Below are 27036 nucleotides of genomic sequence, written 5' to 3'. Positions count from 1 at the left end.
TCCCCTCTCCGCCTGGAAAGGAGAGAGAACGATTGCCCATGTGCACAGGGACATGGGTTCCCCATTTTCTCTCTAACAACAGTTTCTCAATGAACTATATAGTCATTTTAAAGGGAGGAGCATCCAGATAAGGCAACATGCATGTGAATGGGGTGGCCATTACAATCAATGAGTATTGATAGCTGAGACCAAGCCCTTACTTTTATACAATGAATGTTGTTAACCTTGTTAATTGGATTCATACAATGGTTACTTTCCCCCTTGCATGCTGAATGCTTCCAATATTGTTAAATGGCTCTACATAATGAATGTTCTTCCATTTCTTATCCCATTACCCTTGCCTGCAGCACCCCATTGTTAACTAAGTTCTTATCTGATCTGAGTCATGCCCAGCTGAACCTCTTGTTTCACAAAACTCAAAACTTAACTCCTTCCCTGCCTGCATATACCCTGTACACATTCCCATTCTCTCCTTAAAAATGTGTCCCCATTCTTGAAATCCCCCATCCTGGGGAAAAGACAACTACTGTTTACTATCTATATCTCATTATTTTAAACTTCTACCAGGTTGCCATCAACCTCCTACACTGCAGTGAAAAAAGTCCATCTAACCAACCTTTATTTATAACTCAAACCTTCTATACTCAACAATATCCTGGTAAATTGAGATGGTGACCAAACAGGTGGATGAGGGTAAAGCAGTTGATGTGGTATATGTGGATTTCAGTAAGGTATTTGATAAGGTTCCCCACAGTGGGCTGTTGCACAAAATATGGAGGCATGGGATTGAGGATGATTTAGCAGTTTTGGATCAGAAATTGGTGAGCTGAAAAAAGACGAAGGGTAGTGGTTGAATGGAAATACTCATCCTGGAGTTCAGTTACCATGCTGTGCATCTCTCTGACTCTACTAGTGGGGAATCGCAAGGATCTGGTTTGGGTTGACCGTTTTTTGTCATTTTAATAAATGACCTGGATGAGGGCATAGAAGGATGGGTTAGTAAATTTGCAGATGACACTAAGGTCGGTAGGGTTGTGACGAAGGGTGTTGTAGGCTACAAGAGAGCTGGGCTGAAAGGTGGCAAATGGAGGTTAATGTGGAAAAGGAGTAACAGAAATGCAGAGTACTGGGCTAATGGTAAGGTTCTTGTAGTGTAGATGAGCAGCGAGATCTGTGTCCAGGTACATAGATCCTTGAAAGTTACCACCCAGGTTGATAAGGTTGTTAAGGCATATGGTGTTAGTGTTTATTGGTGGAGGGATTGAGTTTCGGAGCCATGAGGTCATGTTGCAGCTGTACAAAACTCTGGTGTGGCCACATTTGGAGTATTGCATACAGTTCTGGTCACTGCATTATAGGAAGGATGTGGATGTTTTGGAAAGAGTTCAGAGGAGATTTACCAGGATGTTGTCTGGTATGGAGGGAAGGTCTTATGAGGATAGGCTGAGGGACTTGAGGCTGTTTTTGTTAGAGAGAAAGTGGTTGAGAGGTGACTTAATTGAGACATAAGATAATCAGAGGGTTAAGTAGGGTGGACAGAGTCTTTTTCCTCCGTGATGGCTAGCACGAGGGGACGTAGTTTTAAATTGAGGGGTGGTAGATATAGGTCAGATGTCAGAGATAGTTTCTTTACTCAGTCGTAGGGGTGTGGAATGCACTGCCTTCAACAGTAATAGGGTTGCCAACTGTAAGGGCATTTAAATGGTTATTGGGTAGGCATATGGAAGAGAATGGAATAGTGTAGGTTAGATGGGCTTCAGATTGGTTCCACAGGTCGGTGCAACATCGAGGGCCGAAGGGCCTGTACTGCGCTGTAATGTTATGTCTGTGTTCTAAATCTCTTCTGAACCCTCTCCAGTTTAATAATATCATTCCTGTAACTGGATGACCAGTGCTACATGCAGTACTGCAAAAGTGGCCTGACCAGTGTCCTGTACAACTCGGCATTGACTTTCCAGTTCCAGCCTTTCCAATTTATTAATGTAACTGAAGTCCCTTATCTGTGGGACCATTCTCATGGGTGTATTTTTGTACTCAGTGCCTTCACATACCTTCCCAAAGGTGAGGTGTCGGAACTGAACACTGCAACTGTGGCTTACCCAGTATCTTAAACCTGTATAATGTAACTTTGTTTTGTACATAGAGGTAGCACAAGTTTGATTGTTTTGGGCTATTTGGACTGAATAGTTTATGGCTTTTTGTACATTGCTCAGCTTCAAAACTGGAATTATACAATGTTGAAAATACCATTGAACCTATTCAGACACTGTCATTTTGCAGTTTTTGTTTAGAAACCACTGTTTAGTTGATATGCGTGGAGGCTACTGTTGGGGCAGTCTCCATTCTGTGAGATGGAGAATGGGGAATATTGCTGTGTGCTGTTGGCTTCTGTAATGTAGATGCGACTTGATTAGCAATGTCCGAGGTTCTGCTTGGCTTGCCGCGCAGCCTGCTTTCCTGAAATTATATTTTTGTGATACATGCAGACAGAAATAACGGTGCTAAAATGCAAACCATTTCATGAGTTGGTTAGTTCTTTTTAGCAGCTGAGAACTAGCTTGTAAGATTTCCTTGTCCTGTCTGGTTAGATGCTAGTAAAGTTGGCCTCCAATCCTGGTCCCTGGAGTTGAGGGGATTGTTTGTGAACTGAGTTTATCCCATTTTCTCTTGATCTTGCTGTGGGTCCTGGAGGATGTTCCATTCTTGCCGTGATACGTCACTGTTAGGTTCTACCATGTTCCCTACTAAATATGATCTTTCCTTTCAGTCTTAACCTTTTCAAGGTTTGAAATTGTTCTGCCACTAGTGAAGACTCTTGTCTCATCCTTGTGTGTATGTAGTATCACCCAAAACAGTCCAAACTCTCGACAGGACAATCTGAGGAAACTTTCGGTGAAAGAACTTTGGTATAAGGCAGAAGGTGGTTGGGTAGTGAAGGCCAACTGATGCAGATTTTGAGGGGGAAGGGAGAGGTCACTGACATTTCTAAAGAGGAGCTTATGGTGTCAAATGTTCCTGAAATGCTGGATTCGCATTAGTATTTGTTCTCTCCAGGTAGTTGGATTCTGCCACCAGCACCCCACACCCCTGGGTTAGGATCAGTGCCTCATGTGACACCCACAAAAGTTGGCCTTACCTAGTTCTATATGGTGTGTTCTCTTTGGAAAACATGCCAGTGTGAATCCTCTGATATCAGGGCTGCTGATGGAGTGCTCTTAGTCTTAACGTACTAGGTGGCTACTGCTGGAGGCTGATAGTTGATCAGACTGCAGCAACTGCTGAGCTTTTGTCAACTTGTGAAAAAAGTTTTTTTTTAATAAGACGCCTTGCCTGAGGGAAAAGCTCTTCCAGTGGTGGGAAGGTGGTAACCAGTAGGCCACTGATTTGAAAATATTTGATAATTGAACCAGAAGGAGAGATGGAATTTGAATTGTTCAATATTTGTTTGATAATTAATCTTAAAGAAGTGAATCAAGGGGCGTGTGATACTAGGAGTGGTGACTAAAGAGGAAGAGAAAATTAGAGCCCTTGGGAAGGAGTGGGACTAATTGAAGAATTGCAAACAGTCAGATGGATCAAAAGGCTTTTATGCAATGATCAGTAACCAGCTGGTAATAAACCAACATTTGTTCGTTTTAAATCTGCGATACATTTCAGCAAAGGTATTAAGGGATGTGGGTCACAAAGGAGCGAGGTCATAGATCAGCCATGATGTCATTGGATGGCCAACCAGCCTGTGGAGCTTACTCTTATTCCATGTTGCTAACATATCCAGCATAGTCGTCCTGCTCTGGGTAAGGATGGGATGGTCATGAGCAGCCTGTATTGCAGCCAAAGGCATGAATTGCCCATCTGAGGGCTGTATGCTCTAACAAATGATATTTCTCCCCACTGGACTGTTCACTCCATTCCAATGGTCAGGTCTTTGAGGGCATTACCCACGAGTCCCAAACTTGTCTGGTTGTGGGAACAGGAGTAGGAGTCCTGGTTAGTGTCCATTTGGTTGTGTTCACTAGGCTTTGTCATTGTCTCCTGTTCATTTTTTTTTGCGTCCCCCACCACCCATGAAATAAACATGCTGCTGTAGTATTTTGTCCAGTGGGTGTGGTTCAACTTGGTTCAAATAATTGCGAAACACCTTTGGTATTCTGGAGGTGATTTCTGCAGACAGTTTGGATGACAGATGTTTCACAGAAAGCTCTGATTTTGTGCAATGTGATAGAATGTCCCACAAAGGAGAGCAGCAGATCTTGGATTTACACTGGACTTGGAGATTCCAGGAAAGTGTCTCCTGTTGCAGTTATTGCCTTAATCATGTCGCCTGAGCTGAGTGATAACATCTGGGAAACTCTGAGGAGCCATTGGACCTACAAGGGAAGGGACAGAGCCAAGGTCTAAGGTATTGAAGTGATGAGCTTGGTCAAACCCGTGAAGGAGTAGGGGGATTTATTAAATGGTACCGCCAACAACAATGTGATGTGAGAAAGAGGACATTGAGGAGCTTAACCTCGTCCTCACAGATTGTAGTCTGTCCTTTCCAAGCTGAGTCACAGATTCACTACTGAGAAAGTGACCCATCCTGATGGATTTATCTATACTGCTATCCCACCTACCCAATCCTCCCCTCCCCTCCATCTCTCTTCTGATTTTGATAGATAAGGCTTCATAGGGAGCTCAGATTGTGGGAAAGAAATCTGCATTGTGTTCTCATCCGGTTGAATAGTTTTGAAGTCTTCAGATTAACAGCTGAGTGTATCCTGCTAGATACCTACCTGGAAAGCTTGCAAAGCTTTTGATTTATGAAATCACTTTTGCAGCATCTTTGAGATTGAACATTGGGATGAATGGTCATCGTCACTGGTGGATTGAAAGCTGGTAGCCAGAAGGTGATAGGTTAGTGGTTTCTGTCTGCTTGGAGGCTGATCACAAATGGTGTAAGTGAGAATAAAATTGACCATTTTATCAGGCCTCTGACTGGTGAATCATTCCCTTGCCAATGAGCAATCCAGTGTCGTTGAGTTGGTTTACATGGTGACGTTTTGTTTCGGCTAACTGAGCACATACCAAAATCCCAAGTCTCTTTCCCTGGTGCTGCCTGTGGTTATGCTCTGTATTCTCAGCTGAGTTGTTATAGAAGCTGAAAGTTCAGACCTTTAAATAGACTGTTATATAAAGACTTCCCCTGCAGAAATTCCCATTCCTTTAGCTTGTATGTGACCATAGTCCCACATCTGCAGTAGACTCGTGCTTTCTGACATGTTTTTGAAAGCGGTTTCATTGTAAATGGTACTCCAGTTTCAAGGTCCCACAGTGGTTGACATAGTCCTTGACTGGAGCAGTAGGAGATGGGTACACCTGCATTCTCTATTCTCTATCTGTATGGGAGGCAAGCAAGCGGCGTTCTCTGCTTCTGGACCATGTTCCAAATTACTGATCTAGTCACCATGAGCTTGTCGCTTGTTCTCTGTTCACAGCTGGCAGCCTGAGCGACAACTTCCATTCAGTGATGTGCGTCTACCACCTCCTGCAGATTTCAACAAAGAGATCAGTGAAGGTGATGAAGTTGAGGTAAGACTGGTGCATGCTAATGTTCAGAGGTTGTTATCTTTGTTTTTTCTGACACATTTTCCTCCCTCCTGCCCCAAAAATCGAAGCAGCACAACTTGCTCTTGTTCTTGTAATGGAGCTTGAAATTTCAGTGCTACTTAACATTCAGTTAGATGTTTGAACTCTTGCCTACTGCTTAGACTTCGTAAGCCTCATACCCTTGCTCAACAAAAATCTATTGAATAAAATCAAAGAACTGTGAATGTTGCAAAGTTCCAAAGAGGAACCATATTGGGCTCCAGGATAATTGTTTCTCCCTCCACAAATGCTGCCAGACCTTCTGAGCTTCAACAGTGCTGTGTCCATTTCATGAATTTATCCACCTGCCTCAGTTTTTCAGCTGACTCATCATTTTGCTGGGGAAAGTTGGAGACTTTTACTTTCCTTTTTATTTAAAGTAGTGCTCCCTGACTTCACCTCTGGGTAGCCTAGCTGCATTTCCCTCCAGGGGGTGGAACTAATTTGTTTGAAGTTATTGACCTTGTTAAATGTTGTGGCCAGAAGGAAGATAAGGTGGTGGTTCTCCAACTTGCATTGGGCCAGACAGGAAACACTGCAGTATGCCAAGGGCCAGTGTATGAAGATGGCAGGGAGGTGCTGAATGGAAATAGCAAGCAACCAGTAGCTTAGGATTATTCTGACAGGCTGGGTTGAGGTGTTCAGCAAAGCAATCACCCAGTCTGTGTTTGGTATCCCCAAGGTAGGGGAGGTGCCAATGGATGCCCATTGAAACTAAACTGAACAACACTCTCATAATATTTCAGGTATACTCCAGAGCGAATGAACACGAACCCTGTGGATGGTGGTTGGCAAGTGTGCGGATGATGAAAGGAGATGTGAGTATTCATTGCAGCTGTTTTTGTGATCCTTTGGGAGCCAAACGAGACTCAGTGATGTACAGCACAGGAACAGACCCTTCGGTCCAACTCGTCCAAGCTGACCAGATATCCGAACCTAATCTAGTCCCATTTGCCAATACTTGGCCCATATCCCTCTAATCCTTTCCTATATATGTGCCTATCCAGATGTTGCTTTTAAATGTTGTGAATGTAGCAGCCTCCTCCACTTCCTCTGGTAGCTCATTCCATACACTTACCACCCTCTGCGTGAAAAAGTTGCCCCTTGGATCCCTTTCAAATCTTTCCTGTCTCACCATAAACTTATGTGCTCTAGTTTTGGACACCGCCCCCCCCCCCCCAAACCTTGTCTATTTACCCGATCCACAACCTTCATGATTTTATAAACCTCTATAAGGTCACGCCTCAGACTCTGACACTCCAGGGAAAACAGCCCCAGCCTGTTCAACCTCTCCCTGTAGCTCAAACCCTCCAACCCTGGCAACATCCTTGTAAACCTTTTCTGAACCCTTTCACATTTCACAACATCTTTCCGATAGGAAGGAGACCGGAATTGATGCAATATTCCAAAAGTGACAGAACCAATGACCTGTACAGCCAATATGAGCTCCCAATACCTGTACTCAATACTGGGAATGAAGGAGGAGCTTTTCAAAACAGCTTCCAAATCCAAACAGCTATTATGCAGCAAAAGGCAAATAACTGCGGCTGTTGGCAATCTGAAACAACTGGAGAAACCTAGCAGGCCTGGCAGCATCTGGGGAAGAGAGCAAGAAAGAAATGGTGACTTGATGGATTCTGAAGAAGGGTCACTGAACCCAGAGTCTGCTTTCTCTCCATAAGTGCTCCCAGACCTGGGCTTCTGCAGCTGTTTCTCTTCTCATTTGAGCTGGTCACATGGCTCTTTTTTTTTCAAAACATAACCAAAGTAGCATATATGAATACTAGATTCCAGGGGATTACCTAGAGTAGAAATAGCTGTGAGACCCTTGTATACATTTACAGAGAAACCTCCATTATCCAGCATTTAACTGTCTGGATATCAAATTATCCGGCAAGATCCTGATGCTCTGCTAAACTGTTAACAACATTCGTCTATCTAGAATTCGATTAACCGAGTGAAATACTGCCTGCCCATGTCCTTCGGGTAATCGAGGTTCCTCTGTATTCAGTTTGTTTCATTCTGGTGCACGTTGCAGACTGTGGTAGAGATGCCTGTGGCTATTGACTTTTCCAAGTAAGCTTCCGCCTCCTGCCCATCATAATGGAGGCTTCAGCTCTTGTTTAGAACCCAGAGCCAATGCCGTTGATGCCATAAAATGTTCTCCTCTGTTTCCATTCTTTCCGCCTTCCTAAATATTTTGGCCACTTCTCTCCTAGATTGTCTCTTGTAATTCTCATGGTTCCCTTTAAATGTTGCTGCTCTCAGCACATTGAACTCTCCAATTGTTATTCGCTACCTTCAAATTCAGAGCAGTGGAAACAACTTGGGTTCACCTAAATTCAATTTGTTCAATGTAGGGTGGAAAAGTAGCCTTGTTCCCTCCACGTTTGATCTGCAATGAGGTATTTAGATGATGGTACTTTGTGCTTGTACTGTGAGAATGGTGCATTTATTTGTAGCTTAATGTTAATTTTTCATTACTCTTTATCTCTTTTGCTATTCCCTGTTAGCTGCTGTGTTTGTCTATTGTTTGTACGTGATGGCACATTTTCAATCTGATTACTTAGTTTGATGAATGTTTCTGATAGAAGTCGTTTTGCTTATAAAATGCTTGGTCTTTGGGTGTGAGCTTCATTTGGCCAGTATTATTGCCCATCCTTAATTGCACAAGAAAAAGTGGTAGGAAGCAATCTTCCTGAACAGGTGCAGGAACGCACTCAGTGCTGTTAGAGAGTGTGCCAGGATTTTGACTCCGTGGCTGTGAAGAAACAGTGAGTGAGTTCCCAAGTCAAGATGGTGTCTGGTTTGCTGGGGACCTTTTCCAGCTGGTGGTGTTTCCAAATACCTGTTGCCCTCACCCTCTAAGGTGGTCGAGGTCATGGGTTTAGAAGGTGCTGTCAGAGGAACCGTGGGGAGTAGCTACAAAGCATCTGGTAGATGTACACAGCTGGTACTGTAGGTGCTTCTTGATATTGTACAGTGAAGCAGGATGTGCTTCGATTAGCCTTTGAGCTGCAAACCTGTTCGTTGAATGCTATAAAAAATACTGAAGAACATGCACCATACAGGCCAGTCCATTCCAGAGCCAGTCCTCATCTCCCAGAAAGCTGACTTCTCAAACACTGGATTGTGAAGCCCCAGCACGGTTTCCCCTTTGGTAATCGTGCCGTGGGATTATTTGACCGACATTTGAAGGGAATGACCTGACCTGCCTATTCTATGCTGCTGTTCATTATAAATAAGATGCATTTCAGTGGAAGGAAGCTGACCACATGAGGGAGAATGAAGTGGGTTTTGAAGCTTTGATTAGTTGAAGTATGTTGGAAAAGAGATTCATATGAACAGTAAACTCCAGAAACCAGTTTGATCAATAGTTCTGTGTATTCTATGGCAACCTTTGAAATAGCCAAGTGCTTGAGGATGCTTAATTTGTTAATATATAGCTTGTGGTGCTGAAAAAGCCCTAGGTAATTTGCAAGAAACTAAAGGGGAAACATTTATTAGAGAAAATTGCTGCTAGGTTTGATTAATTGCTGTGGCAAATACACTAGCTAATGATGACTGACCATTAACTGCCAAATCTTTTACTGAAATGGGCACGTTGACTCTGATCAAGACATTGCCCTGAGAATTGTACCAGACTGCATTTACAAAACATTCCATGTCTAACATTTAAGTGCAATTCCTTGATTTTACTAAATATTCTTGTGTGCTAAAAATTATGCAGATAACCAATTTAGTTTCTGTTTCAGAATGATACACTTATCCTAGAGTCTGTTTTACAGGATGGAAACAGACCCTTTGGTCCAACACATCCATGCTGTTGATATGCTAATCTGATCTAGTCCCATTTGCCAGCATTTGCCCATATCTCTGTAAACCCTTCCTGTTTGTGTACCCTCCCAGGTGCCCTTTGCATGTTGTAATTGTGTCCGCTGGCAACTCCTTTTTCTCATGCACCGCCCTCAGCTCTCTTTTAAATCTTTCCCCCTCATCTTAAACCTTATCCTTTAGTTTTGGGCTTGCCTGCCCTGGGGGTAAAAAGATTTTGATTACTTACCCTATGCATACACCTCATGATCTTATAAACCTCTATATGGTCACCCCCCTCAGCCTCTCCTTAAAGCTGAAACCCTCCAACCCTGGCAGTAACATTGAAAGGGCTTGAAAAAGACTTACAAATTTCACAACATCTTTCCTCTAGTAGGAGACCAGAATTGAACACGGTATTCCAAGAGTGACCTAACCAATTTCCTGTCCAGCCGCAACATGACATCCCAACTCCTATAGGAGAAAGTGAGGACTGGATATCAATCAAAAAGTGTGGCACTGGAAAAGCGCAGCAGCTGAGGAGCAACAGTTGACGGCTTGAACAAAGCATTCTTGATGAAGAGCTTATGCACAACGTCAACTCTCCTCAGATGTTGCCTGACGGGATGGAAAACTCCTAGACTCCACTTGCAAGGAATTATGCACCTGCACCCCTAGGTCTGTGTTCAGCAGTACCCCCCAGGGCCCTGTCATTTAAGTGTGTAATCCTGCCCTGATTTGCCTTTCGAAAATGCAATACCTCACCTATATTTAAGTTAAACTCTGACTTACCCATCACTTATGTCAGGCTCCTCCGATGCTGCCTGACCTGCTGTGCTTTTCCAGCACCACTCTAATCTAGACATTTATCAGGTTTGCCTATCTAAAGTCAGGGAACTATTTTATTATCACCCTTCTTAAACAATGACATCACACACTCAAACTTCCAGTTTTCTGGCACCTTGCCTGTGGCTATCATTGCTACAAATATCTCAGCAAGGAGCCTGGCAATCTCTTCCCTAATTTCCCACAAAGCTCTGGGAAGCACCTGATCAAGTTCCTAGGATTTATCCACCTTTATGTATTTCAAGATGTCCACCTCTTCTGTAATAGAGGCACTTTTTAAGGAATTGCTATTTCCCCAAGTTCGCTCGTTTCCATATCCTCCTTCACCATACTGACATGAAATACTCATTTAGTATCCCATCCTTCTCATGTGGTTCCTCTCTCTGTTGGCCTTGCTGATCTTTAAGGGACTTGTTTTGTGGTGACGATGATTGAGGGAAAATCGAATGATATTGTCTACGTGGACTTCAGTAAACCCTTAGACAAGGTCCCTGATGGCAGACTGGTACGAAAGGTGGAGTTACATGGTATCAGGCTGAGCTGGCAAGGTCAATATAGAACTGGCTTACTTGTAGAGACATGTGTAACGGTGGAAAGATGCTTTTCAGGATGGAGGGTTGTGACTCCCGGTGTTCCACAGGGATCTATGCTGGCACCTCTATTTGTGGTCATCATAAATGATTGGGGGGAGGGGAGAATATACGAAAATTGGAGCTCTGGATAGTGAGGAGGACTGTTGGAGGATATAGCAGGATATAGATCAGTTGGAGGCGTAGGCAGAAAAATGGCAGATGGAATTTAATCTAGACAAATGTGAGCTGATGTATTTTGGAAGGTCAAATACAAGTGGAAATGTATACAGTGAATAGCAGAACCTTTAGGAGTATTGCTATGCAGGGGGATCTGGGTGTGCAGGTCCACAGATCACTGAAGGTAGCAGTGCAGGTAGATTAGGTTGTACAAGATCTGTGGCATGCTCCCCTTCATTGGAAAGGGCGTTGAGTATAGGGATCGACCAGTGATGCTGCAGCTTTACAGAACTTTATCTAGGCCACAAGTGGAATATTGCAAACAGTTCTGGGCACCACGCTACCAGAAGGGGAAAGATATTTTGGAGAGGGTCCAGAAAATGTTTACCAGGATGTTGCCTGGTATCAGGGATTTTAGCGATGAAGAAAGGTTGGATAGAATGGGTTTGTTTTCACTGAAATGCAGGAGGTCGAGGGTGACCTGATTAGAAGTTTAAAAGATTGTGAATTGTATGGATAGAGTGGGAAGTACGAGGCTTTTTCCCAGGGTGGAGGGGTCAGTTACTAGGGGGCACAGGTTCAAGGGGTGGGGGTATGTTTAGTGCGAGGCAGGTTTTCCCCACACAGGATGGGGAGTGTCTGGTATGCACTGCCAGAGGTGCTGGAAGCAGACAGAATAGCAGCATTTAAGAAGCACCTGGACAAGGACATGAATAGGAAGGGAATAGAGGGAACCGGATCCTGTAAGTGAAGACAGTTTTTAAAATAGTTTTCGTATGGAAGGGCAAAATGTATTGGCGCAGGCTTGGAGGTCTAAAAGGCCCGTTCCTGTACTGTGTTGGTCTTTGACTCTCTTCTTTCCCTAATTACTCTTTTGTCCTTAGTCTATTTTGTAGAATCTCTTAGCTTTGACAAATACGGTTAAGGAGAATGCAAGGTTGTCTCCTTTTTTGGTCCCCCTGAATTCCCTCTTAAGAACACTCCTACTGCCTTTATGCTCCCCTCAGGATTCACTGGATCCCAGCTTTCTATGCCTAACATTCCTCCTTTTTCTTTACCAGAGCCTCAATTTCTCTAGTCGTCCAGCCTTGCCCTTCTCATTAACAAGAACATACTGTCTCTGAAATCCTATTTTGAAGGCCTCTCACTTTCCAACAGTCCCCTTATCAGTGAATAGCCTCTCCCAATCAACTTTTGAAAGTTCTTGCCTAATACTGTCAAAATTGGCCTTGTTGAGCTAAACTTTAAACTTTTTGATCAAGTCTATCATTTCCATAACTACTTTAAAACTGATAGAATTATGATCACTGGCCCCAAAGTACTTCCCCACTGACATCTGTCACTTGCCCTGCCTTATTTCCCAAGAGTAGGTCAAGTTTTTCTGCTCCTCTAGGAGGTACGTCCGCATACTGAATTGGAAAATGTTCTTATACGCACTTAACAAATTCTTCCCTATCCAAGCCCATAACAGACAGTCCCAGTCTGTTTGAGAAGTTAAAATCACCTACCATTCCCACCCTACTATTCTTGCAAGTCCTGACAAACTTGTTTCTCAATTTCCCACTGACTGTTGAGGGGCCTATAGTAAATCCCAACAAGGGCATCATGGCTTTCTCATTTCTCCTTCCAGCCAACACATTCCTGGGAAATATCCAGTGAAGTTAATCTCCCCAAGTACAGTAATGTTATCCTGAATCAAAAACATCACTTCCCCCTCCTTCCTTGCCCTCTCTTTCTATCCTTCCTATAGTAGCTATACCCTGAACATTAAGGTGCCAGTCCTGCCCTTCCCGGAGTCACGTTTCTGGATTAGCTATGATATCCCAGTCCCGTGTTCCCGGAGTTCATCTGCCTTATCAGGCCCTCTGGTATTGAAATAAATGCAGTTTAATTCAGTCTTACCCCATTCTCTGCCTTGATTTGAGAAAAGGAGGAAATCAAATAGTGTACCAACCTTGGGCTTTGTTTCTCTTAGTCTGTTTGGGTCTTCCATCCCCAATGAGTTACATTTCCCCATCACGATGTTAGTCCCCTTCCAATTCAGGTACAACCTTGTACAGGTCACTTCAACCCCAAAGAGATCCCGATGATCCAAGAATGAGAGTCCATGCCCCCTGAGCCAGCTCCTCAGCCATACATCCATCCTTGTACTGTCGCCAGTACATGGCAGTGTATGGAAAGCTAGTACAGGGGCCTGTTGGCAGACCAAAAGAATACGTATGCACGCTGCTGATTTCAACTGAACAAAAGTGTGTTCTGGTCCATATCTTGGCAGTGGTTGACCAATCAGTGTTTTATTTACAAACTTAAGACATTACAAGAATGTACCTCCCAACTCTGTCGCACCAACATCTCCTTATCTGCTGAAGTAAAACTAAATTAGTGTGGGTTATTGGAGACTGATCCTGTCCGATTGTTATACGTGAGTTTGGGTACAGATTGCTACTTTTATTGTTTCAGTTTTATGTGATAGAATACGCTGCTTGTGATGCCACGTATAACGAAATTGTCACCATGGAGCGGCTTCGCCCCGTCAATCCGAACAAGACTGCCACCAAGACCATGTTCTACAAACACACCATCCCAGTGCCAGAGGACCTTAAAGAGGCGTGAGTCTTGTTTTGTGGTATTTGATGGTCAGGCTAACAAGTGTAACCATTAGGGCAATACAGTGGCTCAGTGGTTAGCACTGTTGCCTCACAGTGCTTGGGACCCAGGTTCAATTCCACCTTCTGGCAACTGTCTGTGAGGAGTTTGCACATTTCTCCCCATGTCTGCGTGGTCTTCCTTCCACAGTCCAAAGATGTGCGGTTAGATGGTTTGGCCATGCTAAATTGCCCATAGTCTAGGTAGGTTAGCCATGGGCAAAGCAGTGTTACACAGATCAAGTCGGGATCTTGGTCTGGGTGGGGCACTCTTGAGGGTTAGTGTGGACTCAATGGGCTGAATGGCCTGCTTCCACTCTGTCGGGATTCTATGATCTCATTTTGAAATGTCCATCGGGTTTCATTCAGTTAGATCATAGCTGCTCTTAACTCTATCTATTTGCCTGGATTCCGTTATCCAGTTCCCATATGCAACGCTCCTGTTAATTTCCATCTAAGTTTTTATTCGGATTCCACCACTTCATATCTTCACCAATAAATAAGTTGGAATTTGATAAAGTTTTCTTAATTAAAGAATTCTTGTTCTTTTGAATTTAAAACCTGATAGATATGTAGTATTTAATTGGCCACCTTGGGAACTGGGTGAACTACTTAGTTAAGTTGTGGAGTAGTAGGGTGTGTGTGACATTATTACACTCCAGTGTCTACTGTAATGCCATCTTTCAAAAGTGTGTCATAATTTGTAAAGAGCTTTGGGTATCCTGCATTTTGTGAAAGGTGCTGTGTTTCCCCTTGTTTATGTTCTTTCTCATGACCCCATCCTGCTTCCTGTTATAGCTGCGCAAATGAGAATGCTCACAAGGATTTCAAAAAAGCTGTTGGAGCCCACTCCATCGTGTACAACCAGAGCTCTGGCGAGCTGGTCCTCCTGGTAAGCACTAAAACTAACATCAAAGCATGCATTGCTGGGCTTATTTGTTTGGTGCTGTCCATTCAGCACCTGAACTGGCAGGATGTACCTGGAATCCTTGCTAGTGTGTCTTGCTGTGGCTGATGGATTTATTTTTGACCAGGGTTATGTTGGAGTTTATACACTCAATGTAGATCAAGGTATGTCTCTCTGAGAGCACAGAGCAGGAGGGGCACAAATGGGTGGTTTGGCAAACTGGAAAGGCTGCTTCAAATGTTGGTTGGGATCGTGCAACATGAAGCCAACCCACGGCCCTTAAAGCAAAATCCCCTTTTGCTGAGTGTACTAGTCTCGTTGAGTTTTTGTCAACCCACTCAGCCACCTTTCCTGTGTCGGTGGAACGTGAACTGAGATTTTCTGGCCCAGAGATAGGGTCGCTACTGTTGTGCCACAAGACCTGACCAACCTCTGTAATACTAAGCAGAGTAAAATAGTCTAGGGCACAGGAGCTTGCTGAGATAGGAGTTACAGATGATGAATGGAGCACCAATTGCGGAGCTGCACTATCGTCATTTGCCAATCCTGATAACCGCAGGGTTGGAAATCCTGCAAGTACTTGTGATCTGGAATAAACTAGTTAGGAGATTTAACAGGCTTTCAAGCAAGTGCTGACTCTGAAGTGGGTGGGTAGAAGAAAGTGGAAGGGAAGGCCTTTGAGGTTGGAGGAGGAGGAGGGGGGTATGATGGGAAGAAGTTAAAGGCATGAGGTGTAGTGGTGAGTTGTGATGGAAGCTGAACTTTGGGTCACTGACTTGGGTTACCAACCTTGAACAAGTTCAGTAACCACCGAGAGAAACCTGAAGTGTGTAGCATGGAGTTCCAACTGTTAAATTTCAAAGGGATTGAGAGTAACAATCATTCTCCTCTGTTCCAGTCTATTAATGAGTCCACTGTGAAACGTGCAGGCTTGCTGAGTGACATGCACTTCCGCAGTATTCGCACCAAACTGATGCTGATGTCCCGAAATGAGGAGGCAACTAAACACCTTGAGGTGAGTGAGAGGGGGGCCGGAGGAGAGGGAGTGGGTCTGAGGCTGCAAGCATCTGCACCTTGATGTTGCTTCCAGGCAGCAGAGGAGGGTATGGGGTATTGGCTGTTCAAATCCTCACCCCCACCCCCTTCCATCTGCAACCAAAATTAAATGTGGACTCTCTCGAGCACAGTGCTTAAAGTGTAACAAAAAACTGTAGCTAGTTGCTGCCTTTGAGTCCTACAATTATACAGCAGGGAAACAGACCCTACAGTCCAACCAGTCCACACTGACCATGTTCCCAGACAAAACGCCCACCTGTCTGTGTTTGGCCCATATCCTTCCAAATCTTTCCTATTGATCCAAATGTCCTTTAAATGTTGTAACTGTACCTGCATCTAGTGCTTTCTCTGGCAGTTCATTCCACACACAAACCACTCTAGTTTAAAACAAAATTGTCTCTCAAGTCCTTTCTAAATGTCTGTTCTCTCACCTTAAAACCTATGCCCCCTAGTTTTGAGCTTGCCACAGCTTGGCTAAAAGACCCTTGTCATTCACCAGGATCCAATGCTGCCACTTTTTGTGAATGACTGTCTGTCTGACTGACACCCAGCAGCTGTCAGTCAGTCAGATCCTCCAGAGTTCAGGGAGATTTGAGCTGGAAGTATTGAGAATAGGAATGCAAGCTTTTCTTTAATGTTGGATCTCTCAACATGTACATTGAAGGCTTGGTGCAGGTTTGGAAAAAGCCTTAAAGAATCTCTGCTCCCGTTGATGTTCAGAGGCTCCAGTGTTTTGATTTTAGGATTTATCCTCAATGAGGCAAATGCACTTTTTAAAATCTATTTTAAAAACCCTTCTGAGCTCCTGGCAGAATTCACGTGGGACTTGACTTGTGCATGAGAGTGTACACAGATGGGCCTCGACTTGCCTGGTATCTAAGAGTTTGTTTGCCAGGATTTTGGGGCTACTTTATGGACTCCACCTTGTGGTTTGGACATTGCTGTGATAACCCTCGTATTTAGAGAGAAGCAAAGACCGAAGAAATGTTGAGTTGAAGGTTTTGAAGTTAGCTGTTTTTGGACTTGCCTCCTGTTTGACTGAATAGCAGGCCATCATTGGCTGATGTTTGTTTCTTTCCCTTCCGATAAACGCTGCAGACCACCAAGCAGCTGGCAGCTGCATTCCAGGAGGAATTCAGAGTCCGGGAGGATCTGATGGGACTTGCGATTGGAACACACGGTGCCAATATTCAGCAGGCCAGGAAGGTGCCAGGGGTGACAGCAATTGAACTGGATGAGGACACGTGCACATTTCGGATATATGGAGAGGTGAGAGGCAGGAAGGCTGCATCCATTACAACCTGACTCTTATTGCTTTTATTCATTTGAATAATTGGAGGAAAATAGAGCATTGCTTGTGATGTTTTTATTGAAATATGGACCATCTCTAAAATACTATATATCTTACTGATGCCTTCAGTGTGATTAGGTGTGTGGTTTGTAATAGTCAGTAAATGTGACACAGAATGGCCATTTGGTCCACCAGATCTTCTCCTTCATTTAAATGTCTCGAAAGACTGCAGAAAGTTACGTAAGAGGAATCTCAAAGTTCTTATCTGCGACGCTCAAAAGATGAGCATCCAAACTCCTTCGATAATAAGGAAGGCAAATTGAATGGTGGCTTTCATTTCAAAAGGATTGAGGTATAAAAGCAGGGAGGGTTTTCAAAGATTTCACAAGGTGCTGGTCAGACAGCAGTTGGAACGGTTTTGGGCCCCTTGTCTAGGGAATAATAAGGCAGCATTGGAGCCAGTCCACAAAAGCTTGACTGGGCTGATACTGTGTATAGAAGGACTATCTGAGGAAAGATAGAGTAAACTGGACCTGTACTTGATGGAACAAAGAATGAGAGGTGACCTTTTGAAGTGTAAAAGGGTCCTTGGGGGAGTGGACCAGGTAGATGTAGGCAGGTTATTTTTCCTCTTGGGAGACTGGAAGCAGAGGCATCATTGGAATAATGGATCACACAAATAAGACTGGTGAAGGGAATTTATCTGTGGAAACCTTTACCACAGAGGGCTGGTGAGGCTGGATCACTAAGTATATTTGAGTCAAAGTTAAAAATCACACAACACCAGATTATAGTCCAACCGGTTTAATTGGAAGCACTAGCTTTCAGAGTGCCGCGCCTTCATAAAGTGGTTGTGGAGATGCCCCAAAAGCTCGTGCTTCCAATTAAACCTGTTGGACTGTAACCTGGTGTTGTGATTTTTAACTTTGTACACCCCAGTCCAACACCGGCTCCTCCAAATCATATATTCGTCAGATTTTCTTGATCTTTAAGGGAATCAAGGGTTCTGTGGAAAAGACAAAATGGAGTTGCGAATTGAGATCAGCTGTGATTTGTGAATAGCAGAGCAGACTTAATGGGCTGAATGGCCTATTTCTGTTTCTCTTATGGTTCTTTAGAGCTACCTAGTTAACAGCGTTTCCTGGTCTTTCTCCATAAATGTGTTTTCCTGCAACTTCCAGCCAAAATCTGGATAAATTTTATTCCACGTGGATTCCATAATCCTTTTAGATGGTGTGTTCTGTGCTATAAATTGCTGTTTTTTTTCTAATAAATAGTTTCTTATTGTCTAGGAATCCTGCACAAATTGCCTTCACTGTGTCATCTGGTTCCTTGCACACTCCTGCCACTAGAAATGGGCTTTTTACACCCTGATCAAAGCTTCGTTTTGAACTCCCTCCTTCCTTCCCATCCTCACTCGCTCTCTCCCCTCCCTAATACCTTGCTTGACACTCTGAATTTAACTGTCCTGTGAATGAGGCCTGCAGTGTTGTATTAATGACATTGGGTATCAGGCTGGTTAGTCATCCATTGGCATCATGCATAATGTTCATCTGGGCTGTCATCTCAAACAGCAGTGACTGGTTTTAAATTGTTCTGGTGGCACCAAAGCAAGTCTTAATTACCTTCCTCCATAATGCTTTCCATTAATTTAAATACATCTTGAATAAAAAAGTCATCTAGTCTTGGTAATAGTCCGAAACAACTACCGCAGAGTCATTTTTTAAAAAAAACTACCATTTGGTTCAGCCAAGTTCTTTGGGGAAGGGCATCCTCTGTCCTTAACAGGTCTGCCCACCTCGTATGGTCCCATACCATGTGACAATATGGCTGACGACTTCAAAATGGCCAAGGAAGCCACTCAGCTGTGTGAACCTGTTCCAACGAGGTACAATAAAATCTAACACTGTCTCTGAACGCAGCCCCAGTCTCTCGGACTCTGTCCTGTAACTTGCTGAGACTTGTTTTAAAAACTGGGCGAGTCTTATTCCCACAGATTGGTCAGGTAGCAGTCAGGCTGGTCTTGTATCTGTGATAGTTTCAGTTAAGAAGTGACTTGATTAAGGCAAGATATGCTGAGGGACGTTGGTAGGTGTGGTGAGGATGCTTGCTCCTTGTGGGAGCATCTTGAACTAAGGTCTTTTTAAAAGCAAGGGATTGCCCATTTAAGGCCGATGAGGATAAGCCTTGTCTTAGAGCTCTTTACCGCAAAAGGCTGTGAAGACTGAGCCTGTCCCTTTTCAAGGCAGAATTAGGATGGCTCCTGAGATGACAGGCTTAACATCTCTCAAAGATGGAATCTCATGGGCTGATCGCCTCACTCCATTAAGTGTCTTGACCAGTCCTGGTCCCATGAGGACTTGGGAAAGCATGTCTAGATAGTACTAGGCAAAGTGCCATGAAGTGAGCTGTCAAACTGGTGTAGAGTGATATATACGCTGAACAGCAGAAGCAACATGCAGTAGATACAGCCAAGTGGACACTCAAAGGATGAATTGGATCCACAGCTTGACAGTTGTGCATGGCTAAGCTCCAGCATCTCCATCCTCCTGAGCAGTGAGCACACCAGGCTGAAGGGACCGTTATGAGCTCGTGAGAGTGGGAGATCCACCTGTGATTCTTTAGAGACCCCACCTCTGCAGCTGTCAGTCTTCAGTCATGTGAGAGAGACCAAATAGCTAAACAGACTGGATATAGCAAGGCCAGTGGACCCTGGTTGTGGTGCTGAAACCCATGCTCCAAAGCAAGCTCTCAAGTTAAGCTGTTGCGGTACAGCTACAACACTGGACAGCAGTCAGTAATATGCAAAGTTGTCAAGGTATTCTATTCACCAGAGGTGAAACAAATCCAATCTGGCAGTAAGTGCTTCAATCTCCAATTCTTCGAGTTAATGGAAGGTTAGCGACTTCTGAGAAGATTTGTAGCTCGGGTTGAGGTTCTGGATGTAGGCTTGCTCACTGAGCTGGTAGGTGCGTTTTCAGACATTTCGTCACCATACTAGGTAACATCTTCAGTGGGCCTCCAGATGAAGCACCAGTGGTGTAGCCCGTGTTCTATGTTGTATTTGGGTTTCCTTGAGTTGGTGATGTAATTTCCTGTGGTAACATCATTTCATATGCTGATGTCATTTCCAGTTCTTTTTCTCAGGGGGTGGTAAATGGCATCCAAGTCAGTGTATTTGTTGATAGAGTTACGGTTGGACTGCCATGATTCTAGGAATTCTTGTGTGCGCCTGTTTGGCTCGTCCTAGGATGGATGTGTTGTCTCAGTCAAAGTGGTGTCCTTTCTCATCTGTATGTGAGGATACTAGTGAGTAGCTTTTTGTGGCTACTTGGTGTTCATGTATCTTGTTGGCTAGTTTGCTGCCTGTTTGTCCAATGTCGTGTTTGTTACAGTTCTTGCAAGGTATTTTTAAATGACATTAGTTTTGCTTGTTGGCTGTTGAGGGTCTTTGAAGTTCATTAGCTGCTGTTTTAGTGTGTTGGTGGCTTTGTGCGCTACCATAATGCCAAGGGGTCTGAGTAGTCTGGCAGTCATTTCCGAGATGTCTTTGATGTAGGGGAGAGTGGCTAGGGTTTCTGGACGTGCTTTGTCTGCTTGTTTGGGTTTGTTGCTCAGAAACTGGTGGACTGTTCATTGGATACCTGTTCTTTTTGAATACACTGTATAGGTGACTTTCCTCTGCTCTGCATAGTTCCTCTGTGCTGCAGTGTGTGCTGGCTCGTTGAAATAATGTTCTGATGCAGCTTCGTTTGTGGGTGTTGGGATGATTGCTTCTGTAGTTCAGTATTTGGTCCGTATGAGTTTTTTTCCTGTCGACACTGGCTTGAAGTTCCCCATTGGCTGTTTGCTCTACTGTGACATCTAGGAATGGCAGCTTGTTGGTTTCCTCCTCTTTTGTGAATGTTATGCCAGTAAGGGTATTATTGATGGCCTTGAAGGTTTCCTCTAATTTGTTCCGTTTAATGATGACAAAGATGTTATCCACGTAGGGGACCCAATGTTTAAGTTGGATGGTTGGCAGAGCTGTTTATTTGAGTCTGTGTTACTGCCTCTGCTCAGAACCCTGATATCGGAGATCCCGGGTGGTCCGTTGGTTTGTCTGTAGGTTTTGTTGTTGAAGGTGAAGTGGGTGGGAAGGCAAAGGTACATTAACTCAACGATACTGTCCTTGCTGATGAAGTTGGTGATTGGTGTATGTGACTTTGGGTCTTCTAATAGTGTAGTCAGTTTTTCCTTGGCCAGGTTAATGGATTAGAATGGTGCTGGAAAAGCACAGTTCAGGCAGCATCCGAGGAGCAGGAAAATCGGCGTTTTGTGCTCCTCTGCTGCCTGAACTGCTGTGCTTTTCCAGCACCACTCTAATCCAGAATCTGGTTTCTAGCATCTGCAGTCCTTGTTTTTGCCTTGGCCAGGTTAATGTTGGATGCAAACAGGGCTGTTACATCAAAGGAGACCATTAATCCTCTTCTATCTCTGTCATTGGTCTTCAGGAATTCTTGGGTGGAGTGGATGGAATGGTGTGAGTCTTCTAAGTGTTTTAATCTTTGGCCAATCTGTATGTTGGTGTTCCAGGTAGAGCGACTGAGTCTGAGGGGGGCTCCTGGTTTGTGAATTTTGGGTAATCTGTAGAAACATATGTTGGAGCCATCTGGTTTCATTTTTTTGGAAGTTAAACTTATTTCTCCAGTTTTCTGAAGTTTTTGGAGTAAGGCTGTGATTCGGTTCTCTAGTTGTGGGGTCGGGTCTATCGCCACTCGTTGGTAAGTTGGTATCCGCAAAAATTGCATTTGCATTCTCAATGGAAGGTGCTGAGACAGTTGGGAGGTGGTCAGTTTTGTATTTGCTGATGGATAAACTGTTTCTTGTTTTTGCTTTTCCAGACACCGGAAGCAGTAAAACAGGCTAGAGGTTACCTGGAATTCTCTGAGAACTCTGTTCAAGTGCCACGAAGCCTCGTTGGTAAGTGTTGTCCCAGGTACCACCTATAGTCAGCAGCAACTTCACACCAGCCCTGCACACCACACAGCTTACTGGAGAAATGATAGCAGGTGGTGAATTGTGATGGCTATGCAACTGAGTAAATCATGCGGTTATAGTTGACCACTTGAAGGAATGAGGTTATTGAATAGTACGTGCCAAATTGTCATAACTTCAGATGCAAACAATTGCAGGATTCCAGCCTTGTAAGGCCCAGAATTATACCACTGGCTTGTGGAGTCATAGAATCCCTCCAGTGTGCAAGCAGACCATTCGGCTCATCAAGTCCACACTGACCCTCCAATGAGCATCCCACCCAGACCCAACCCCTTACCCTGTTCATGTAACCCTGCATTTCCCATGGTTAACCACCTAGCCTGCGCACCCCTGAACAGTCTGGGGCAATTTTGAATGGCCAATCCAGCCTAACTTGCACATCTTTGGATTGTGGGAGGAAACCCACAGACACAGGGCAAATGTGCAAACTGGATGGAATCTAACTGAGGCAGCAGTGCTAACCACTGAGCCACCGTGCTGCCCATTATAAACTCGAGCTGTTTGTCATATTATTCCTTCCTGACTCTGCATAGGATCGCATCCTAGGGAAGGAAGCCATTCAGCTCCTCCTCCTGTGCAGATACATTTCCTGTCAACCTGATTTGTATTTTCAGGTTCTGCTACCATTGCTATTCCACTCCCTCTTGCACCAGGGGAAATAATACCACCCTCTGTATAATAGGTACAAAAGGAAGAAACTTTTTATTCAAAAGGTAGGTCAATCTAGAGCTCACTCCTAAAACTGTTTCTGGATGCTGGACTGCTTGTACTTTTTCAGACCAAAATCAGTAGATTCTCCTTGGGGAGGGCTGTATAACAATAGCGGGTAAATGTAGTTTACCATTCTCCTCTGGTCAAATGGCTGTCTGCTCTTTCTGTCTGTCTATGTTCATGGTAATTGTAATGTGATCTAAATCCTGCTCCCAGCCATAGAAGGCAATCTCAGATGTAGCATTCAGACAAACAAACCAGAGAGTTCCTATTTCTATTTCCGGTCTGTCAAATGAGTTGCTGTCATCTTTATGCTGGGAGCATTGACCAGGCTGCATTTGAACAATGATAGTGACCTGGCTGCATTTGAACAATGATCGGTCAGAGCAGCAGGGCTTCAGCTGTCTTCCATGACGCTTTCTACGGCCACATTACCTCCTAACACAATGCATATGAGAAACTGTTTCTTGGATACATTGACCAAGTCACTGAGTATATTTGAGTTTCTTGCTTGGTAAAGTGGTCCAAGGTTACAGGGGGAAGACCGAATGAGAAATTATCAGGAGTAATTGAATGGCAGAGTAGACTTAATGGCCTCACTCACACCTATGTCTTTTGGTTATTGATTCTATCAACTTGTCTGGAATCAGCTCTTATGTTCCCATTGGGTCATCCCTCCATGGCCTTTGTATCCTTCCTAAGGTGTAGCCCAGATTGATTTGTGTTTTTTAATCATTTTGTGTGACAAGGCCAGCATTTATTACCTTCCTACAATTGCCCTTGGTCTCCCCTGCCATTTCAGCTGCTGTGGTGGGGTTCACACCAAAGTGCCCATTAGCCTAACCCTATGTGTTACTAACAGGGTTACATCGCCATGATACCTGCATACCCAGAGTTTCTCCAGCCGTTGTCCCCAGAGCTTTGTATAACTTTGACCCCACTTTTGTATTTCTTTTGCCTTGAGATAAAAGCCAATGACTTGGTAACTTGAATTCTTTAGAAGCTTGTCCCACTGGCTTTGATCTCTATTCTTGGAACACCCTAGAGGGCAGCCTTCTCTTCTCCCAACTCCCAAATCTCTCATTCCACGAAAGAATCTCCTCATTTAGGAAGTACTCTGCGTTCTTGGGTCTAAAGTGGGCTCATAGAGCGAGTTCAGGTGTGAGGAACTATCTACTGACTGTCAGTGGCCAGCTGCAGCTTCCTCTTGCTGCATTAATGTTTGTCTTCAACCTGCCTGTATGGACTGACTTTGAATTTAGTGGCCATGGAAATTTCACTCCAATTAATGCTGTGTGTCTGCAGTAAGACAATTACCCTGCTAACTATGCCAGTCTAGGCAGTGTCCTCTGGTTTTATACTGGAATGGCAGAGTCCTTCATATCAGGCCAGCATTGGATTCTGAATACTAGGTATTTTAACAAAAACAAAAGCCATTTAATAGCTTAGGGTCCTACCCTAAATAGTAACTTGTAACGAGCTAATACCTGTTCATGTCTCTTTGCAATGCAGGCAAGGTGATTGGCAAGAACGGGAAAGTAATTCAGGAGATTGTGGATAAGTCTGGTGTGGTGAGGGTTCGCATTGAAGGAGACAATGACAAGAGACTGCCCAGGGAGGAGGTCAGTGCCTCAGTGCCATTCCCTGTCGGGTTCCAGTGGTAATGTTGCTGTGTGAATATCTCTTTTGCTCTGAATAATAAGGTGAGCTTAATCATGAGGGTTTCTTAAGGGCCAGATTCCCAGCCAGTGATTTGCCCTGTACACCCTCAAAACCTGGATTCCTAAAGTGCTGTGGCTGAGTGGTGTGGAACAAGATTCCTGTAATCCAGCAGTGCACCAAGGGATCACAGCGCTCCAGAAGTTCAAGAATCCTCCACAGTCTGTCTGGCCTTTCAGCCACATGCTCCTGATGTGGATATACTCCAGGGCTGCAAGCTGCAGTTCACAGCTGCCTTAAGGTGACCCTTGTGTGACTGCTCATACCAGCCAACTGCATGTCAACGTATCGCCCAGCGAAACCCTGAGCTCTTCTCCCATTTAGACTTTGGAGCCTGTAACATCCGGGTACTGTAGACAGTGACTCCTCTGCTTTACAGTGTGTTCTCCTCTGTCCTGCAGGGAATGGTTCCTTTCACATTTGTTGGCACCAAGGAGAATCTAGTGAACGCTCAAGTGCTGCTGGAGTATCACCTGTCCTACCTGACGGTAATTGTTAAACAATTTGACATGTTACTACTTTCACTGTTGGACAGAATCAGAGAAATGGGGCTGAGCAAGACTGGTATGGTCCAGGGTTTCTATCCGGAGACCGAGACATTCCAAGTATCCTTTCTTTGTAAAATACACAACCTCTCAAGGTGCACATGTATTCTATCCATCAGTTACAACATATCACAACAGTACATCCTAATATAGAAATTTCAGAATCAATTGAGCTTAAAGGAACTATTTCCACTACAGGAGAGCTGATTAACCATGAATACAGATTGGCAAAAAGAATATAGGTCAGAGTTCTCTTATACGGGGTTGTGATCTGAAATACTGCCTGCAGTTTCAAAACAACCTTGATCGATAGTTGAAAGGGGAGAATGCACTGGGGATTCAGCAAAGAGGAGAGGGGCTGGGTGGAACTAAGGGCTGGTAAAACTGTGTATTTACTATGTATATCCATTGTCTCAAGAGGTTATGTACGAGTGGGTATGGTTGAACAACATGTGTCTAATACTAAACCGCACAGATGGCCCGGAGCAGGTCTGCGGTGAATTTGAGCGGTACACAAACCTGAGTGTGTACTGGATGTTGCAAATGTGTGCGTAGGAGTCGTGGACTAATTTACAACTCCTCATCCTTGCACCAATCCCCCGCCTCTGTTTTTGTGATATTTGATAACTAAATATCTGCTATTTGCGTGGCCCCAGGAATGGATTTCTCTATGCTCATCACTTGTGTGTCTAAATACAACACTGTAGTGACCTCTGCCAGTGTTCCCAATGGATCTGCGGTCTCTGATTTGGTGTTGGCCTCTGTGAGAGGGGGAGCTGTGTTATGTTGCAATGTTAGGATGTTGCATTCCTGCCCCCTACACCCCCTGCTAAACAGCAAACTCCCGAGCTCAGCAACACTGAGCTGCAGGTATGTCACCTCCTGTTGCTGCCTGTAATGCTGGAATATTTAGTTCTTTGGCCTTCAGCTGCTTCTGCAGCTCAGAAGCTGTTGATGGTTCAAGTTGCATCACCCTTCCCCATTACTATGTTTTGAGTGAGCTGCTTGCCTGTATAACATCCGGGATTGTTTCATCAGTAATGTTTGAATGTAGTGCAATCCGAAACATGGTAACAGGTTGGACCTTAGTTACCTGAATTGAAATTCAGCACCAAATGCAAAAACAAATGAACTGCATTTCTGTACCACCTTTCATCATCCTGGGATGTCCCATAGTCCTTCACAGCCAATGAAATGCTTTTTGAAAGTGTAATCACTGTTGTAATATGGTAAATGTGACAGCCAAGTTGTGCATGGTAGGATCTCTCAAACATCACCGAAAAGGCCAGGCAAATTCCCCCCGCCAACCCTTTCAAAACAATACTGAGAGGTCTGACTTTGGAGAGCACCATTGGAGGTTCTCTGGTGAAAACCCATGGATCCGTCAGCATCTGAAAGTGGCTGGAGGGTTCCACCAGCTGCCTCAGTGGTGCCAAGTGATTTCCCCCTCACTTGCAAGTTTTCCTTTTTTTTTTACTGTTTTGAGTCTTTGGTATGTTGCACATCTAAACTGAGCAATTTATCATTAGTCTGAGGATAATGGCTGACAGCGGGTAGGGTGATCATGAAGAGAGATCTGATGGTTCTTGATAAACCTCTGGTAAGCATGCCTTTGGGGATTTCCCGCAGGATTGCAGTTCATGCAGGCCCATGCCCAGCAGGTGTAAGCCTACACATCTCAGATGGTGTTATCGGGCATGTGGAACTCAAACCGCATCCAAAGTTTTCAATCCATGTAAACTTCAGTCAGAAATTCCAAACATTCTCCCTCCTTCCACTGTCTGTCTTCCTCAGATGTGGGGATTTTTGGTGCCAGTGTTAACTGCTGAGTGAGTCTTTATTTATCTAAACCACCCCTTCCCCCAACCCCCTAACTCCAAAAATAAGCATGCAGCTTGTCTTTAGGAGAGAACGAGTTACTGCCAGTTGTATTAAATAATCCTGACACTGAATCTCTTTGGAAGAATAGCAGCAAATCACTGGGAATAGCAGGGGGAGAAGCTCCCCTACTAAGGTTTTTGAGTGGTTCTGGGCTGTCCACATTGTGTTGTAAACCCCCTTTGTGGATCTTTACTAGGCAACTCTTTCTATT

At 44.2% G+C, this 27036-nt stretch overlaps 1 protein-coding gene across 3 annotated transcripts in view; it reads left to right on the top strand.

The window, feature by feature from the left end:
- Positions 1–27036, top strand: part of LOC122544285 (fragile X mental retardation syndrome-related protein 1-like) — a 75749-nt gene that overhangs the window by 39087 nt on the left and 9626 nt on the right. For all 3 annotated transcript variants that reach the window (XM_043683365.1, XM_043683363.1, XM_043683362.1), the window contains exons 3-11: positions 5475–5568; positions 6372–6443; positions 13494–13642; positions 14477–14570; positions 15484–15600; positions 16740–16910; positions 21816–21894; positions 24193–24302; positions 24801–24887. In XM_043683365.1, coding sequence (XP_043539300.1) covers positions 5475–5568; positions 6372–6443; positions 13494–13642; positions 14477–14570; positions 15484–15600; positions 16740–16910; positions 21816–21894; positions 24193–24302; positions 24801–24887 — 973 coding nt within the window. The remainder of the gene's footprint in view (positions 1–5474; positions 5569–6371; positions 6444–13493; positions 13643–14476; positions 14571–15483; positions 15601–16739; positions 16911–21815; positions 21895–24192; positions 24303–24800; positions 24888–27036) is intronic.

This window comes from Chiloscyllium plagiosum, chromosome 48 (assembly GCF_004010195.1).
Source record: "Chiloscyllium plagiosum isolate BGI_BamShark_2017 chromosome 48, ASM401019v2, whole genome shotgun sequence".
Taxonomy (NCBI): Eukaryota; Metazoa; Chordata; class Chondrichthyes; order Orectolobiformes; family Hemiscylliidae; genus Chiloscyllium; species Chiloscyllium plagiosum.
Note: the sequence above shows the minus strand (reverse complement) of the source record. Positions and strands in the feature narration are given on the sequence as shown.